This window comes from Mytilus edulis, chromosome 13 (genome assembly GCF_963676685.1).
Source record: "Mytilus edulis chromosome 13, xbMytEdul2.2, whole genome shotgun sequence".
NCBI lineage: Eukaryota > Metazoa > Mollusca > Bivalvia > Mytilida > Mytilidae > Mytilus > Mytilus edulis.
The window spans coordinates 62,082,761-62,102,852 of NC_092356.1; the positions used below are offsets into that span (position 1 = coordinate 62,082,761).

The following is a 20,092-nucleotide window of genomic DNA, read 5'->3' on the forward strand; positions in this document are numbered from 1 at the left end:
TTGCTGCCATGTCGAATCTTGATTTCAACATTCAATGAACAAGGTATCGTAACATGTACAGGGGAGGGCATTCCTTTCCTTAAATTTTCAACTCACGCTTGAATAAAACTAAGAAGATGTGGTATGATTACCAATGAGCAAGGGACAACTATCCATCAGAAACAAAAGGACGAGGATGTATCTTGTATATTTAAATTTGATTTATGAGCTTTAAACATGGGTAAAGCATTGTTGACTTAAACATGTAATTAAAATTAATTATCAAACTGTTTTAATGTCTATTCTATTCAGGTTAATTGTTTTAAAACAAGAATGAACATTTTTAATAAATGCAAATTGACACAAGACATACATGTAAAGTAAAGAAACGTATAACATAAATTGTATTCATATTTTTTTATTAAACAAAAATTATTTCATTCTATTGAGGTTAATTGTTTTAAAACAAGGTTGAAGGTTTTTAATAAATGTAAATTGACAAGCCATACATGTAAAGTAAAGAAAGGTATATCATTAAGTATATTCATATTTTTTATGAAACGGAAATTATTTCAGTGTAGCTTTACAAAATGAACAGATACAACACATCAAATGAATTTATATATTTACATATCAGGTCAATTTCATTCTGTCATTATTATTAGGAAAAAAATGAAGAAAATCACATAAAACAGAGACATCTGACAAGCATTGAATTCAACGATCCGTGCGAATATAACATGACATAGAGCTGTGTCCGATATATGTATGGTCAGGATTTTAGACAGAACGTCTCTTGTGACCACGTTGGGTTTTGGTGATTTTTCATTTTATGTTGGATTTATCTAAAAAGTAAGTAAATGATGAAATAAGGATAAAAGTCCAATCGTTAAACAATTTTAAAGAACTTTAAGAAATATACCATATACAACAGTACTAAACAGATTTATAATTAGTATACAAAATTGACATACCCTGGTTCAAGGATGCATAGATTTTTTTGTGGTAAGGCACCAGTCAATCATCTCTTGTGATGTGTGTTTTGAATATATATAAATTTTGTGATTTCAAGTTTTAGAAAATCTCATGGTTTAAGTATGTTATTTATACTGATGAGTCTTATATAGACGAAACGCGCGTCTGAAGTATCAAATTATAATCATGGTACCTTTGATACCTTATTTCCTTTGGAAATAAATGGGGGGCGTAGAGATTCAATATTGAGTTTCAAAAAACGTCTTCATCATATGGAAAAAAATATATTACCCTTTAGTAATAAGAGGATGTGGTTCAACTCTACATATAGTACGTGTATTTACTTCATTAAGGTTCAGTACAATGGCTATTTGTATAAGATGATTATCAGTGGCGGTTTTAGGTGGGGCGTGGAGGACGTACACCTCCCATTTTAGAAAAAAAATCACCTTCCCCCGAAAAAAGTTTAAACATATCTTCCTTTCTGAAACAATGTTTTTCATCCGTTTTTTTATTGGTCGAACAATCAATTAAGCTCAAAAGCCACTATTCAGGTTGTATATTCCCAGAATGATAATGCATCTGAATCAAAACTCGTTTACAGAAAGACATATGGTCGTTATGTTGAACTAAAATTTTTAATATATGAAAATTGAAATGTAAAATAAATCTATAAACAGGTGATAAATCATATATGAATAAGTAGCATCAACTCTTAGAAATATATAATTGCATATTAAACTCCTTGAAAAAAAGGTATAAACTGTTTTGTATTCTGTGACATCTCTAAAGCTTTCGACAAAGTTTGGCATAGGGGTCTTATATGTAAAATAAAAGCTTATGGTGTTGACGGAAACGTATTAAATTGGTTTCAGGATTATCTACACGACAGACAACAGAGAGTAGTATTAAATAACTCGTCTTCTTCTTTCTGTCATGTCTCAGCTGGTGTTCACCAGGGATCGGTTCTGGGTCCTCTTCTCTTTATCTTATATATTAATGATATTGCTGATAAGCTTACTTCACTGTGTCGGCTATTTGCTGACGACACATCATTCAATAGACAACTTTCGAGTTCGATGCATTTCCGTCAAAAATTCTGGTTTTAGTGAACGTCATTTGTGCGTTTAGGGGCGTCGTCACTTCCATTCCAATGTTGAGCGAGTGGTTGGAAAACTATAAATCTATATTGTACGAATTATTCGGCAAATTGAATTCTCAAAATTGACAATCAGCATTGCTGTCGTTAGGGAATTGTCATTAAGTACCTACAGAACATCCATTATTTCTAGTTTATCCTGCACAATGACGATCACTAAGACGCTTGATGAACGTAAATAGTGCAGGGATACAGGCGACCCCCTCTATCTGGTAAATGACGTCATAAAGGCGCGTATAATTGACGAGTTTTTTTCCGGTGACGGATGAACTCGAAAGTGGTCTAATAACGACGGAGAACAGATTAAATCTGTTATCGATCGCGACTTGAAAGAGTTGGATGTTAGGTCTTCTAAATGGCTTATGTCATTTAACCCAGATAAAACCGAAATTATGATTTTTTCAAATATTGAGACTCCAGACCTTAGCTTTTCCTTAAATGGTAGAAATATACCTGTAAGTAAATCTCATAAGCACCTGGGAGTTAATTTCAGTAGTGACGCAAAATGGAACAATCATATTGAAAGTATAATTCTAAGTGTAAAGAAACACTTAAATGTTTGACGTAAACTTAATTACCGATTGTCTCGAAATAATTTAGAAAAACTATACTTAGTTTTTATTCGACCCATTTTTGAATATGCCACGGAAATGTGGGATAATTGTGGAATAGACTACTCACATAAATTAGAAAATTTGCAATTAGAGGCCGCAAGAATAGTAACAGATTGATCACCAATAATTACAAAAACTGAAACTTTATATTCTGAGGTTGGCTGGGAATCTCTTTTTGAAAGAAGAAGGAGAAGAAAATTACAAATGTTTTATAACATGAACCAAAAGCATGCACCAGAATATCTATGTAATCTTGTACCTCCTTGTGTACAAAATACAACGAACTACCCGTTGCGAAATGGTCATGATATTATTGTTCCATTTTGCAGACTTTCCCTTACTACTGAATCGTTTATTCCCTCTATGATTATACGTGAATGGAATAAACTTGATCCAAAAATTCGCTGTGTCGACTCTATTTCTAAATTTAAGAAAGAATTAATAAACGATAGTCTATTATGTAAAATTGAAACGTTTTATTTGTACGGCCCAAAGAAATTAAATATTATCTTAACGCAATTGCGATGTTCCGCTTCATTCTTAAACAATGACCTATATGGGCGTTTTTCAATAAAAACGTATTTTCTTGTCCTAGCCACTTTAAAAAAAATGTGTTTGATCTTTGCAGTCAGTACATTGAATTAGATTTAACATTTTTAAGCAAAGAAACAGTTTATTTTTTAGAGGGATTGATAAGATATTGACTCCTGAATGGTCCAAAACAACCAAAATGGCATGTCCTTTGACCGCCTGTCCAACATTCATACTCTAAAATATCGTAAAAAAATGAAGAAATTAATGGTTTTTTTACTTTACATAAGTTCTTTAATAATTCAAAAGTATGTTCAGAGCCAACATATTCTAATAAACAGCTTTCAATATAGGTTTTTTAATTTCAGAAGGTGTGTCCCTCACAAATTGTCCACTACGAAACGAAGTCATTAAAATTTGCCAATAAACAGTTTTATAAAATCAATGTAATTTTTCTTTGCAAGAGATATAAACATTAGGGTCTTACAAAAGAAGTGATGCTTTTATAACGGCAATTAAATTGTTGGTAAGAAAAACTGAGCACATCAAATGGACCAGAGTGATACCGTATTTTTGATAATATCCCCTACGAAACGGGTCAAATCTCCTTCAGTATCTGGTTTTAAAATTATGAAAAAAATATCAGTGTACAGCTTGATAAATGCTTTGATGAATACAATCAGTCTTGTTACTATTACAATATAGGGATTGTGGGGAAAAAATAAAGCATGCGAATACGTCCCTTACGAAACGGTCCCCTACGAAACAAGTATGGGAGAAAAACGTTTCGTAGTGGACACTACCACTACGATGGAGTCTTTTTTTAATCTTTTTTCAATTATATTCGTGCAAAACAAATAACAAGGGTTAGTTTCATGTAATTTTTATTATGTTTTTATTAACATATAATAGGGTTGATGTCAACTACAAAACTTTTTGTCCACTACGAAACGGTTTTGTCCACTACGAAACGCATCAAAATGTCCACTACGTAACATGAGTTGAACCTTCATATGTGAAGTACTGTCTAATCTTTATCGATAAAAATGATTTTCTAATTCAGAAAAAAAATGATATTTTTCTAGTATTTAAAGGAAACAAACTGGAATGTCTATAGGAGACATTTAAAATTGCAAAACATATGTGTGTTTAGAAGAAGTTTCGTAGGGGACAAAAGTCCCCTACGAAACAGTACACAAATTATGAAAATAATATCATTTTAAAGAATATTTAATATTGCACTTTTTGTTTACAAACAGGTCTATTATAGAGGTATTTCAAATAACTCTTGAAATTAAATTTTAGACAAGTTGAATTTACATTTTTTTTAGGTCTGAAATGTACGCTTTTATTGAAAACGCCCATTTAGAGCTAATATTATAGATGATCCTTCTTGCCATTGTGGGTCCGACATTGAGGATGTCTACCATCACTTCTTCGTTTGCCCAAAATACACATTGTGTAGAAAAACCTTATTCCATAACCTTAACTGGCTATCTGAAAACTTTGTTTTAGATACAAAACTATTAATTTGCGAACATTTGGAACTTTCGAACGAGCAAAATATTCTAATTTTCAAACATGTTCAAAATTTTATAAAAAGGTCAAACAGATTTCTTATGCCTTGATATAGCGTTATTATTACTGACACGGAACGTCATCGTTGTCATCAATTCACAAGTCATCGTCACAGAATTATACGACTTTTCAAACTTTCTTTTTCTCTTTTTACTTTCCTCTTTGTTCACATATGAAAGCTAGTATTGTATTGAATAAACTGTTTGTTTTATATACATGTCCATTATATTATACTATTATTGTAACTTTATATTGTATTATGGAGAAGACTTCAAAAGTATGATTTATTTGTGTCAAATCCATTTTGCTTTAATTCAGCAAATAAAATATGTTCAAACTAAACTAGAATCTAATAAATTTGAAAAGGCCAAATAAAATATGAAGTTGAAGAGCCTTTAGGACCAAAAAATTACTAAAAATTTTGCCAAATACAGCCAAGGTTGTCTTTTCCTGAGTTAGAAAGGCCTTAGCTTGGGATGTTGTATTTTCTCTTTCTTTGAATTATTATAACAATCTTTTAGTTTAAACATATTTATTTAAAGTGGATTGGGAAACAAGTTTTGCAACTTATATTAATCCGTTTCAACTTTGCGGGTGCGAGTGCTGCCTTGTAGCGGCATAAGCCTACCCTTTTTTGAAATCTACAAGGGTGTCTTTTACGTGCAAGAGATATGGCTCTCTCTTAAGACGGGTCAGCTATTTACCGTCCCCTCTCAACAGACTATTGTCGTTTCCTCAAGACCATACTCGAAAATGGTGTCAAGGGAGAGCCGAAATTCAGTCCCTGAAATTTTCATCCCGGAACGGGAATCGAACCAGGAACCTTTATGTTAGTAGTCTGATGTACTTTTTCTCTTGATAAAATTATCTTGCACATATATATTTATAATCTGCATCAATTTATATCTTCAATATATCAAAAACATTAAGTCCTTATACTATCAGGCACCTCACTCTTATCTCACATGCAGCTGACCTATTCAACTTACTTCCGAAACCTACATAGACTACAAAATAAAAGGTAAAGATTTCTGATAAATGTCTGTTTTCAGTGAAAAGACGAAACGCACTAACAATCTTTTGTATCTTCTTACCACATTTAGGACAATAAACTTCATCATGACTGGATTCACTTGATTAATAATTTATTTTATGTCAAATTTATTTATCTACGCTTTATTTATTGTCAATCATTTAGTAAACTACATTCCATCAATATAAAAATGCATAAGGTTAATCGTAAAAGTCAACATGAAATTTACATAATTGACACCAATTATTAACTTTTTTCAAAACTTGACTTTTCGTTGGATAGTTTTTAAGGAAATGGGTAAAAAATATTCAAAGACGTAAAAAAAATATTCAAATTTCTGAATTTATTAAAGAATTGCTATAACAATGATTTTTCTGTCGTTATTTACATATTTAGGCTAATTTTCAATATTAATTTTTGTAACTTTTTTAGTACTGATTTTGAGTTCATCGTCGTTAGAAGGTAAGACATTTCCCCAATTCTATTAATTTATGGAATGACTGTATGTACATGTATTGTGTACACTGAATAATCCGTATAGCGGGTTATTAAAAAAGTGTGCATCACATTTTTAAGGTTATTTCGATTTGACAGAAAAAAAATATTGCCGTCAGTCCTTATAATTCAAAATCCAAATTCCATTTTTAAGGAGTAAAATCATGAAAATAACGTTAATGATAACTTCCATTAAATTTGTTTCAATTTTTTTCTAAACTTGGAATGATTTAATACTTTGAATGATACAACTTATCACGTCTTCTTTTAGCTGGCTTACATAATAAAGAAAAAAGTACTAGTATCTTGCAGCTTAAATCGAAAAATTCAATTCCATCTATGATTTAGGCAGATTTTTCTTTTAAACATATTCTAAATATCGTCTGCTCCACACAAAAGAATATTTTATTTCGATTCGGTCATTATGTCTAATTTTTTTCTATTTTTGTGAATAACGGTAAAGAGTTAAACATGTTTTAGAAGAAAAAACATTAAAAAAAAAGCTTTTACTCTCTTTGAAAAGTTTTACATCAGCATTTTTTTTCTCGTTGCGTTTTGTTCTAGGTCATATCGTCATAAATACATTATAGACCAAAAATTGTTTGATAGCTATAGTAATAAGACTACTGTTCTTATCAAATGTCTGATCATAAGAAAGCAATTTATTAGATGTGTTGCCTATACATACTCGGCAAGAACAGATTTATGATTTGAATGTATTCCGTTTTTATGGATTTGAATGCGGTACATATATTTTTAATTCGTCATTTTAGTATAAACAAAGTTATTTTATCTTAGGTTTTTATTTCTTGATTTTAAGCAGACAAGTTATATACATGTTATGATTGACAATTCATAACATATGCACAACTGGCTAACGAAAGAGTTCTTTAATGATAAATGAAAATAACATTACTTGGATGGAGAGTTGTCTCATTGGCACTCATACCACATCTTCTTATATCATTTCACCTGTAATTTACCTGTTATTTACCTGTAAAAAAAATCGGCGCAAATGAAAAAAAAATCGGCGCAAATGAAAGAAAAAATCGGCGCAAATGAAATGCAGATCGGCGCAAATGCAAAACGCCGTGTTAAGCCTGTCAACAAACGGTTGTCAACAATGTTAATATACAAATTCCAAATACGGTAAATTAGAATTATTTTATGACAAAACAACAAAAATAGATAGTTTTACTACAAAACACGACTTGTCTAGGTATACCTAGGTTAACTAACACGCGTGTTACAACTAGCCTGTTAAAAGTTCATGAGGTACCGGTAACTGTTTTGAGTCCAGTACGGACCAGTATGTGGCATGTGCGTTCGACTGCCATATTCATTGAATAGAAATGTCCGTTTTCCTATACGGAAGGTCGATGTGTCTCTTAGTGCAATCAGGCTCCTTCCGTCAATAAAATCTAACAACTACGAATCAACACAATAGTGCTTTTAAAAAGTGGCTCTAGACACAAATTAATAAATCAATATAAAACGTGATCAAGATATACACCTTGAAGTCCTAAATGTATAAATGCTTACAAATATTAAGAACCCCGTAATTAGCAATGCTTTCGAAAGTAGATTTTCAGAATTGTATTCCCTCGTGTTCTGACATTTAAATTCAATTCATTTAAATAAATGCAAAAAAAGAAACAACTCAGTGTATAAATCTTTATTTATTGTAAAGTTAAGATAGCTATCCACCAGAATTCAAATAACGTAGATGCTAATAACTATAGGTCGCCATATGATCTTCAACAGAGAGCAAACCAATACCGTATAGATAGCTATATAAACGTCCCTGTTGACCTTGCCAGACGCTTAGTTTGTATTCAAGGTCGGAATGTACACCCGTAGTAGAACCATGCAAGTGTGAAACGATTCAAATAAAAAAAACCAGCAACAACTTATTGAATCAGCAACAGAAATGTCGAGGGAGGGATACAACTTAACTTTACTGCAATTAGTCTTTAAATCAAACTATAATAATACATGTATAAATTAACTTATCACATATTCCAGGATTACAATTTTGTATTTGCGTCAGACGCGCGTTTCGTCTACAAACTTTAAAGACTCATCAGTGACGCTCGAATAAAAAAATGTTAAAAAGGCCATTAAAAGTACGAAGTTGAATAGCATTGAGGACCAAAAATTCGTTAAATTTATATAACCGTATAGAACAGTTATGTCAAATCCTATAGAACATAAGCTATGGTTTCTTGTTTCCTTTTAAGGTGACTTACGTGTCAAATGTCAATGACATTATCAATTACAAACAAACACTTGTCACTTGTGGTTCATTTTTTACTATTACTGTGGACAAGTAACTAATTAATACAATAATAAAATGGTGTTGCTTGTAGCAGGAATATGTATATATATATATATAGACTTACTTATATATATACATTTTGAGAGAGGAAGAAAATTGACACTGACGAAGAACATTTGGTGTGTCGAAATAGTTCGCCGATGAGATATTATCTTATGTTTTCCCCATAATTTTTTTTTATCAAAATAGTTGCAAAAAATGTACATAGTTTCCAATTTGGTCATGGCTAGTGGCCATGGTACATTTTAACTTGTCCATTCGTCTAATATGGTCAGAGACATATATGGTCAGAGACGTCTCTGATAGATATGGTTCAGCTTTTGCTATTGCTATTTGAACTTTCCAATTTGAATTGTCCTTGAAATTCGGTTAAATACTAAATGTATTACAATAAGTTCACTTTGATGACTAAAAATAATTGTTAAGTACAATGTATGTAGATACAATGAATTTCCCGCCACCTTGAATTTCTTATCACATTTTTGTTGACCAGTCATATCAATTTTATTGTTATTGGAAATATGCAAATATACACTGATATATATATGTCAAGATCAGAGAAGATGACTTTGCAAAAGTATATGGTCTACAGTATTAATACAGGAAATTACGGGAAAAAAATCTAAACTGTTTTCTAAAAGATTATTTCACTATTACACTTTCATTAATGATTGAACCAAAAAAAAATTATATATCTATTTTTGTATATAAGTGTCTAAGAATGTAACTTTAACACACTAATGAGTGTTATAAAATTAGTTGTTATATTTTATATATTATTCACGCAATATTTCGCTAAACAAATTAGCTTCATCGGGCGTGTGCATCTATCTAGGTGAAATCGGATGCATGACAAAAAATATCTTTGTAGCTTGAGCTACACAAAAGTTTAACATATTGATTGATGGTCTTTATAAAATATATTTTTGCCGTTTATTTTACATACCAATTTTTAAATCTAAACACATAGTTGTTTTCGTTAAATAGAACTAAGTTCATGATTTATTCCTTTGGTTTTGGGTAGAACTGTTTTTCATCTCTCTCATTAAGTCTATCAGGTTCAAGAGTACGAAGCTGATGCATCCAGAACCTTTCTCTCTGTTTTCTTCTTTCGGTATCCCAATTTTGGTTTACCTCAATTATTTGAAAAGTGATATTATCAAAAGTATGTCCTGTTCTTAAGAGGTGTCTCGTAATTGGACAGTTTCTTCCTTTTGTATAGAACGACCGGTGAGTGTTAAGTCTGATGTTGAATTTAGTTTCTGTTTCACCAACATACTGCAGCTTGCAAGTTCCACAAGTAAGAATATAAATACTATTTTCCGTTTTGCAATTAGATGTGACATAGATCTTTTTTTATATATATATATATATATATATATATATATATATATACGTCTGAGTCAGTGACAACCCTACAACAGATGTATCCATCGGATCGCCATCAATGATGGTGATACATGGCTGTGTACATAATGTATATACAACTCGTCTAAACATCAACCCAACAAAGTTAGATCTGTAAATTTGCTTTCGCAAATTTTTGGTTCTTCCCTCGCCGGGATTCGAACCCATGCTACTGTGATATCGTGACACCAAATCGCCTGCACTGCAGCCGTCCCGCTAGACCACACGACCACCTGGGCTCTCAAAAACAGAGCTTTCGCTGGCCATGTGTTACCTTTCCACGTCAGTTTTAATCTAGCGGCGTACTACAGTACATGATATATAAGGCATGAAGATGTTATTGTTACAGATCAGCTAAATTATCTATAGTAAAGGATCCTACAAATTAATGTAAGATACAGTCACATAAAATAATTATATTCATAAGTACGTCTGAGTCAGTGACAACCCTACAACAGATGTATCCATCGGACCACCTGGGCTCTCGAAAGGTAACACATGGCCAGCGAAAGCTCTTTTTTTGAGAGCCCAGGTGGTCGTGTGGTCTAGCGGGACGGCTGCAGTGCAGGCGATTTGGTGTCACGATATCACAGTAGCATGGGTTCGAATCCCGGCGAGGGAAGAACCAAAAATTTGCGAAAGCAAATTTACAGATCTAACATTGTTGGGTTGATGTTTAGACGAGTTGTATATACATTATGTACACAGCCATGTATCACCATCATTGATGGCGATCCGATGGATACATCTGTTGTAGGGTTGTCACTGACTCAGACGTACTTATATATATATATATATATATCGTAGCTAATGCCCCTTAAAAATGGTTTGTTATTTTGAAACTGTGGAGCGAACATCTTTTATTAATTATTAATTTATTAATAGATATAACACATGAATTTAGATGGGATGCAGTAATAAGACAAAAGAAAATGTGGTATGAGTGCAAATGAGACAACTCTACGTCTGTTTTTTTTTCAATTATGCATTATACTTGTGTATTGGCATGGTTTTCAGCCACTAACAGTAAATCAATCTATTAATGGACACAATCTTGAGATAATATATCTATTAATGTAGGCGTAAACATGTAAAATAAGTTGATGGACTAATGTCCGTTGACCAATACCAGATACATCTTTATTGCCTTAAAACACATTTTGTGTAAACATAATTACCTTTTGTGATAGTCATTTATTTGGTTTATACTTTTCTACAATTATTTACATCTTAAGGGCAAAAATTAACACTGTAAGTGCATATATCGTACTCAATACATTAATGTTAAAACTTAGCTTTATATACATTTAATTAGCTGTTATTGATTAAAATATATCCAGAAAAAAAGTTTTTCATTTTCTTTCAGACCGACTATCCGATTGTTTGGATTTTACAATAATAACTCTCTTATAATATCTTAATTTACAGACATAACCAGTAATGGATTTCATACAGAAAGATGGATAGACAAATTCCAGGAATTCAGATGATTCGTGAATTTTCCAAAATATGAAACCCGTTTCCATTTCAAAGACATAGAAATATGAAAGAAATTATTTTCATATGGATATTTTGTGTTGGAAACGTTATTGGACATGGAAAACTATGGGAACCCCCGGCCAGATCGACTATGTGGAGACGAGGATTTAAAACAATTGTTAATCCAAATGATAATGAATTAAACTGTGGGGGATTTCAGGTAAGTCAAATATGAATACACAGTTACAAGCTTCATTGGCTTTGCTCATTATTGAAGGCTGATAATGAATTATAATGTACAATTTCTGTGTCATTTGGTCTCTTGTGGAGAGACGTCTAATAGGCAATCATACCACATTTTCTTTTTTTTTATATTCAACTGGGACACTTTGTTCATCAAAGTTAAATCTGTTGCAAAATTCCGTCAATAATAAAAGTAATTTCATGTGTTCTAATTAAAAAAACAAATTTCATTGAAGAACATCAATAAACAAGGTAAGCTTGTTTCTATCTTATTAACAAGCTTTAATTATGGTACAATTTTGGTATATTTTCTAAGGTACTACCGATTTCATGTAATTATTTAAATCTTTATAAAATCTATTAAAATTTCACTTTTAAGACAAGTTTCGGCATTTTAAAATTTGGTCACAAATTCAAATATCTTTTTTATTCTATGATATTAATATAAGAATACTAAAACAAACAAATGGAGATAAACTGCTGTTCGCGCTTCATACAAAATGTACTTCGGTCAACGCTTTTACACCCCAATAAATTTACAAAAAGAAGCATTCAATTCTTAATTAAAGGATGTCCCAAGCCTGGATCCGCCGATGGTATTCGTAGAAGGACGTAAATTAACAAACAATTATTATTGAGACTTTTCGTAATTTAGTTCGATGCAATATATATATTTCCATTTTCAGAATCATTGGATAAAATATGGCGGTCGTTGTGGCGTGTGTGGTGATCCATATCAAACAAGTCCGAGACCAAACGAAGCAGGTGGAAAATATGCCGCCGGAGTAATCACACGACAATATAAAAGTGGCCAAATTATTGATTTAGCAGTCGACATTACGGCCAATCATGTTGGATATTTTGAATTCCGACTTTGTCCAAATAATGACGTCACACAACCGATAACACAAAAATGTTTGAATAGATACCCTATATTTGTTGTTGGGTCAAAAGATGGTCGATATCATGTAGGTGGTCATCAGAATGGTATAGTTGTGTTTAAAGGCAAACTTCCTAAGGGATTGGTATGCTCACAGTGCGTCATGCAATGGCGTTATAGAACCGGTAAGTATTTCCTCTCTGTGGTTATATTACAATAATGTGGTATGATATTTGGGAGAACAACTTCCACAAGAGACCAAATTTTCTTTGTGATAATATAACAATGAGATGTGTTATGATTGGCAACAAGACAACTCTCCACCATTGACCAAATGACATAGAATTTAAAACAACTATAGTTCACCCTATTGCCGCTAACAATGAGCAAAGCCCATACCACATAGTCAGCTATAAAAGGGCCTAAAATGACAAATGTAAAACAATGTAAACGAGAAAACTAACGACATGATTTATGTACAAAACAATGCAAGAAAAACAGATATGACAAAAAACAACAAACTGCAACCACTAAATAACAAGCTCCTGGTGCATATTTTATAGTACGTATAAAAAGAAGAAAATGAGGTATGGTTGCCAATGAGACAACTCTCCACCACAGACCAAATGGTATAGACGTTAACAACATTAGGTCAACATACATGTACACTTTCTAATGTTTGTGAATATATGTGTTCTGTCTCCTTTCAGTTTTATTATTAAATGCAATCTTATTCATTCAGAACTTTACAAACTATAAAAGTTACAAGTAAACCACAAGGTCAAGGTAAATAAAACTATGACTACTAAGTACCACTTTTGTCGAAGTTTGCGGTTTGACGTCTGGCACACTTTAATTACGGATGTATAGATGCTTAAGTTTTATTTTTGAGAATAAAATCATTGCGCCAGATGAAGGTTTACTGACATATAGACATCAACAACAAAAACACTGAAACCATCTAGATTTGAACTCTAAATGTCTTCAGAACTAAAATGTTCTATAGATTTGTACCCCAAATTACTAACTGGTCTATTTTTGTACCCCACATAATTTACTATAGCTTCGCTAGCCAAGAGTGGATACGGTAACCCTTGGCTAACAAAGATGAACTTACTGGACTATTCTCGGTACCCTACATACATTACGGGACTATGTGTGTACTCAAAATTACTCACTGGTATATTTTTGTACCCCAAATTACTTACTGGACTATCTGATGTACAGTACGTAGTTGTCGTTTGTTTATGTAATCTACACGTGTTTCTCGTTTCTCGTTTTTTTATTTATTTTTATTTTATATAGATTAGACTGTTGGTTTCCCCGTTTGAATGGTTTTACACTAGTAATTTTGGGGCCCCTTATAGCTTGTTGTTCGGTGTGGGCCAAGGCTCCGTGTTGAAGGCCGTACATTGACCTATAATGGTTTACTTTTTTAAAATTGTTATTTGGATGGAGAGTTGTCTCATTGGCACTCACACCACATCTTCCTATATCTAGTATTCCAAATCCTTGTATCATAAATTCTTTACAGGATAATTCTCTGGTTGTGTACCTTACATTTCTGACTGCCAAACTGCACTATTCTTCGTAACCGTAACTATTGACTTACTGAGCTATTCAACGGATTTTTATATTTTCCTATGTTTCAATTTTCATCTCAGAGTATTTCTCTTGCTTTAGATTTATTTGCTTATAAACATGTATGCAACCAAATCGACAGCATAACATATCAAGTGCTAAGAAAGGGAATGATCACAGCTATATTCTGGAAACCAAATTCAAATACATAGAAGGGAATTGTATCAACAAATATTGTCTTTCTTTGCTTAAACACATGAATAAATGTTGCAGGGTATAGGTCAATAAGACAGCAAACCTACGAAGTATACAAAAATTGAGGTAACATTATGTCTTCAATGATTGGAAGATATCTTTACATTATGTGAGGCTCCATGTCGTTTAGTGTCATAAACGGTTTTGAAAACATTTAACAAAAAGGAATCAAACCAAATTCAACAAATGGCAAAACACATACTGGTATGATAGGACATAGGAAAACCACGAACGATGTTCCTTGGAAGGAGAGATGAATATCTGGCGGAATTGCACTTTTTTCATATAGATCGATTAGATCTCAGTTTAATCGATGATAGTATTCTCAGAACAGGTAGACAAACTTTTCACTTAAAAATTAAAGAACAGCAAAAAATGTACAGAAAATTTCAATCATAAGAAAGAATTGCTTCCGTGGTTTACATAAATTAAGAACATTTTTAACTGTAGAATTATTTGGTTTTGTATGATATAATATACAAATACGCCATGCTTACAAGGAGTATTTGCCAAAAATTTCAAGAGCTGACAAAGAAAAGAAAATCTCATAACATAGAAATTGGTGAATAATACGATATTACCACGTCTCTCATCCAATCAAAATACAGCTTTATTACATAAGGTAAAATTATTACTACTATATTTCAGGTAACAGATGGGGTTGCAATAAAAAGACTGGAAAGTGTGGGAAAGGATATGGTCCTCAGGAGGAATTCTATGGATGTTCAGATGTCACAATAACAACAAACACTGTGGGAAAAAGTTTGACAATGAGAAAACCTGTTAACATCAGACACAATGAAGCCTTTAAATCAAATTTCAAACTGCTTTCAAATCCTTCTGATTTAATTAGTACTATTGGTAAGAAAACTGGAGCATCTCCGGTTTTTGATAAATTAACTAGTATTCTTTGGACTTTATTGCAAACTATAATTTCGACAAATCGTGGATCCCGGGTAGCTCTTGTTCAATGGAATCCTATTGGACACGACATTGTTGAACTTGGGAAAGCCAATCAGCTTTCAGTATTAGACACCAATCAGAAACATACATACAAAAGACCGTCCAATCATTGGCCTTCTTCCAAACCTACGGTTATTGAAGCTGATATCGGAGAGGAAGAAGACGGTCCCATGATGCTTAGCGAAATTGTTGTTGATGAGGATTGGCGGACACCTACTGTGATAAAAAAATATACAGATGGACCAAAAGGCTTTGTAGCCAGCGAATCAAAATGTCGTGCAACTAAAGAATTCGAACACGTTGAAGGAACAAATCGTTGGTGTGGTGTAAATTGTAACGCGGGAAACTGCCCGAAAGTCATGTGCACGTGCGAAACCAAAGCAATAAATAGTATTGCCACACATAAATATAAACATTCAAGGCCTTCTAAAATTCATACTATTAAAACTAGTGCTCCTAATCAGGGTTCAATTAAAACTGTGAAACATAATTTAGTTCCAAATTCGAAAAACAGACTATTTCGTCTACTTTCGCATAAAAAGAACGTTGTTCCGAATAAAATTCAAAGTTCAAATTCCAAAAGAACACTTTCAAAACCTATTCGAACTATGCACTGTCAAGGAGCAGGAAAATTTGCATCTCACCGTAAAATGGTTGGATGGTGTTTAGAAAATTGTTCTAAGGGATTTTGTCCTAAATCTATATGTGAATGTTCTAAAATTATTTAAATACTTTTATTATATATAGTTCATTTGTACATATTTCTTGTCTATTATTTACATCATGTTGACTCTAGAAAATCATGTGTTTATTGAAATCTTTTCGTCTTTATGGGGTTAGAATATCAATTCTACTTAACAATACTCAAAGGCTTGGTTACTTAATTGTAAATGATCATCAAATTTGTTCTAGTAAATGTTTCTATTAAAATATATTTGATATAGTTGATCATTGCTTCATGCTTTATTTCTTGAAAACAATTAATAGTACTTCTTTGCTAAAGCGTTCCAAAACAATATTTAATTCGACCATTTGGTCAGTATATTCAGAGATGTACAATGTAATACCCATGGGTAGTACATCTATGGTTTCCTTCTTACTCGTCTACTTCCCCGGACAACATTTTTCTTTATATAAATCTACTTTGATAAATGGAATTGTACTACTTTCTTATGATAAACCTCTAGTAGATGACCATTTGGAAAGAAAGGACATTAATTTTAGTCAAACTGTATTATATAAATGGTAAATAAATTTGTTATAGTGACAGTTATATGACCTAGTGATCTCATTGATAGTGACCTTGTGTAAAATCGTATTCTTATTGTTCAGTTTTTGGTGGCCTTTAGCCTATTCCTCTTTGTTATTCGGGGATGTCAGGGATGAAGTGGTAAGGGGATGTGTGGCTTGGTCATGTCAATTTTTCTATAAGATATGGTTCTTTCCGGAAGGGTAAACATATTCATATTTTAGTTTAATATTTTATCATTACTTTGACAAGTTGAATTTATCAACCTCGATTAAGGAACAACAGACCTATGGTTGGGGCCAGTTGCAGTATGCCTTTGGGTGCTGAATTTTCTCGCTATCTTGAAGACCTATTTGTGGCCTTCGGTTGTTTTTTACTCTTTGGTCTGGTTGTTGTCTCTTTGACACATTCCCCATTTCCATTCTCAAATTTTTCTCATTTTATTACATTATGTAGATTTGTTTTCAAATTTGGTAACCGGCGCATTAATATCAAAGGTGTAAATCTGTATGGTCTAATGTAAAAAAGAAAGGGAAGACAATTAATTCTCACTGTTCAGGGATAGATCAAAGATTTTTTTTTAAAAGGGGCTAGCTATTGAAGATAAAGCGCCTAGCGAAGCGAGGAAAAACGTTTGTTGGATGATTTTATACTAGAAATGTATATAATATCGTGAAAAAATATTCAAAACATTTGGCGATTACTGTCTACGCCTTTCCTACTAGAGGTTAAAGCGGTTTTCATTCTATTTAATGGCACCTTAGTGTTATAGCTATAGTCTTCTCTTGTCAACTTATTGTTGTGTGGCGTCAACTTATTGTTGTGTGGCGTCAACTTATTGTTGTGTGGCGTCAACTTATTGATATGTCACAGTGGCTATCTCATATAAGTACTTTCATCAATTATTTCATTGTAAGATACATCAATATGATGAAATTTGATGCAGAGCAGAATCAACGAAAATGATTTACAGTTCTGTGGACGAACGGATTCAGGTTAACCAATATAGTAAGTATACATGTATTAACAAGGGAACCGAAATTTAGCATCAACCTGAACGTGTTGCTTTTAAAAGGAATGATCGTTTAACTTCAAGGTGGATTATGTTTTTTTCCTAAAAAAATTATTTTTGATTCCAAAATTGATAAAAAAAAAAAAACCTAAAGGCTCTCAAGAGCCTGTGTCGCTCACCTTGGTCTATGTGCATATTAAACAATGGACACAGATAAATTCATAACAAAATTGTGTTTTGATGATCTTACTTTACCGAACATTCTTGTTGCTACAATTATCTGTATCTATAATAAACTTGGCCCAGTAATTACAGTGGAAAATATTTTCTAAAAATCTACAAAAATTTATGAAAAATGTAAAAAATTTACTATAAAGGGCAATAACTCCTAAAGGGGTCAACTGACCATATCGGTCGTGTTGACTTATTTGTAAATCTTACTTTGCTGAACATTATTGCTGATCACTGTTAATCTCTATCTATAATATTATTCAAGATTATAACCAAAATCAGCAAAATTTCCTTAAAATTACCAATTCAGAGGCAGCAACCCAACAACTGGTTGTTCGATTCATCTCAAATTTTCAGGGCAGATAGATCTTGATCTGATTAACAATTAAACCCCATTTCAGATTTTCTCTAAATGCTTTATTTTTTTAGTTATAAGCCAAAAACTGCAATTTACCCCTTTTATCTATTTTTAGCCACGGCGGCCATCTTGGTTGGTTGACCGGGTCACTGGACACAATTTTCAAACTAGAGACCCCAATGATGATTGTGGCTAAGTGTGGTTTAATTTGGCCCAGTAGTTTCAGAGGAGAAGATTTTTGTAAAGGATTACTCAGATTTACAAAAAATGGTTAAAAATTGACTATAAAGGGCAATAACTCCTAAAGGGGTCAACTGACCATTTCGGTAGCTAGACTTATTTGTAAATCTTATTTTGCTGAACATTATTGCTGTTTACAGTTTATCTCTATCTATAATGTTATTCAAGATAATAACCAAAAACAGCAAAATTTCCTTATAATAAAATTACCAATTCAGGGGCAGCAACCCAACAATGGGTTGACCGATTAATCTGAAATTTTCAGGGCAGACAGATCTTGACCTGACAAACAATTTAACCCCCATGTCAGATTTGCTTTAAATGCTTTGGTTTCTGAGTTATAAGCCAAAAACTGCATGTTACCCCTATGTTCTATTTTTAGCCATGGCTGCCATCTTGGATGGTTGACCGGGTCACCGGACACAATTTTTAAACTAGATAAAAGTTAACGACGGACGACGACGACGACGGACGACGGACGACGGACGCCAAGTGATGAGAAAAGCTCACTTGGCCCTGTGGGCCAGGTGAGCTAAAAATAGATATATACTAAACACAATATGGATCCTTTAGCCTTAGTTTGGCTCAAATTGGTTTATAAGTTTCAGAGGAGAATATTTTAAAAGTTAAACAACATGATGAACTAATTGTGTAAAGTTGAGTTAAAAGGCCAATATTCTAAGGGGTCAACAGCCAAATTGGTTATTATGCTTTGCTAATTGTTGAAGGCTGTACAGTAACCTATAGTTGTTAATTTCTTTGTCAGCTGATGGATCTTGACATAATAAACATTTTCACACCTGTCAAATTTGCTATAAAAGCTTTAGTTTTTGAGATATAAGCCCAAAACTGCATTTTACCCCTATGCTCTATTTTTAGCTATCGCAACCATATTTTTTGACAAAACAGAAAATAAAACACAAACTTTATTCTAGACACCTTAATGATAATTCAGCTTAAGTTTGGTGGAAATTGGTTCAGTAGTTTCAGAGGAGAAGATTTTTTAAAGTTAGCAAATATGATGAACAAATTGTGTAAAATTGTCATTAAAATACAATAACTCCTTAAGGGGTCAATTGACAATTTTGGTCATATGAACTTATTTGTAGATCTTACTTGAACATTTTTGCTGTTTACAGTTTCTCTTTATCTATAATAATATTCAAGATAATGACCAAAAACTGCAAAATTTCCTCAAATTACCAATTAAGTGGCAGCAACCCAACAATGGGTTGTTTGATTCTTCTGAAAATTTCAGGGATGATAGACCTTAACCTATTGAACATTTTTACCCCTGTCAGATTTGCTCTAAATGCTTTAGTTTTTGAGATATTAGCCAAAAACTGCATTTTACACCTATGTTCTATTTTTAGCCATGGCGGCCATGTTTTTTTATGAAATGGGAATTAAAACACAAACTTTATTCTACATACCCTAGGAATCAATCAGATGAAGTTTGGTTTGGAATTGGTTCAGTAGTTTCAGAGGAGAA

The 20,092-nt window shown here is 32.5% G+C and overlaps 1 protein-coding gene across 1 annotated transcript; it reads left to right on the top strand.

Moving 5' to 3' along the window:
- The first annotated feature begins 666 nt into the window (after positions 1–666).
- LOC139501704 (uncharacterized) lies at positions 667–16,455 on the top strand. The gene is made up of 4 exons (XM_071290853.1): positions 667–831; positions 11,538–11,808; positions 12,518–12,896; positions 15,196–16,455. Exons 2-4 carry the CDS (start codon positions 11,653–11,655, stop codon positions 16,236–16,238), a joined length of 1,578 nt encoding a protein of 525 aa, XP_071146954.1. The 5' UTR covers positions 667–831; positions 11,538–11,652; the 3' UTR covers positions 16,239–16,455.
- The last annotated feature ends 3,637 nt before the right edge of the window (positions 16,456–20,092 follow it).

Bases quoted from the DNA above. Each gene is read 5' to 3' on its own strand.
- LOC139501704 (XM_071290853.1), top strand. From the start codon at position 11,653: ATGAAAGAAATTATTTTCATATGGATATTTTGTGTTGGAAACGTTATT. The intron at 11,809-12,517 runs GTAAGTCAAATA...TTCCATTTTCAG, and splicing joins TAAACTGTGGGGGATTTCAG to AATCATTGGATAAAATATGG. The intron at 12,897-15,195 runs GTAAGTATTTCC...ACTATATTTCAG, and splicing joins GCAATGGCGTTATAGAACCG to GTAACAGATGGGGTTGCAAT.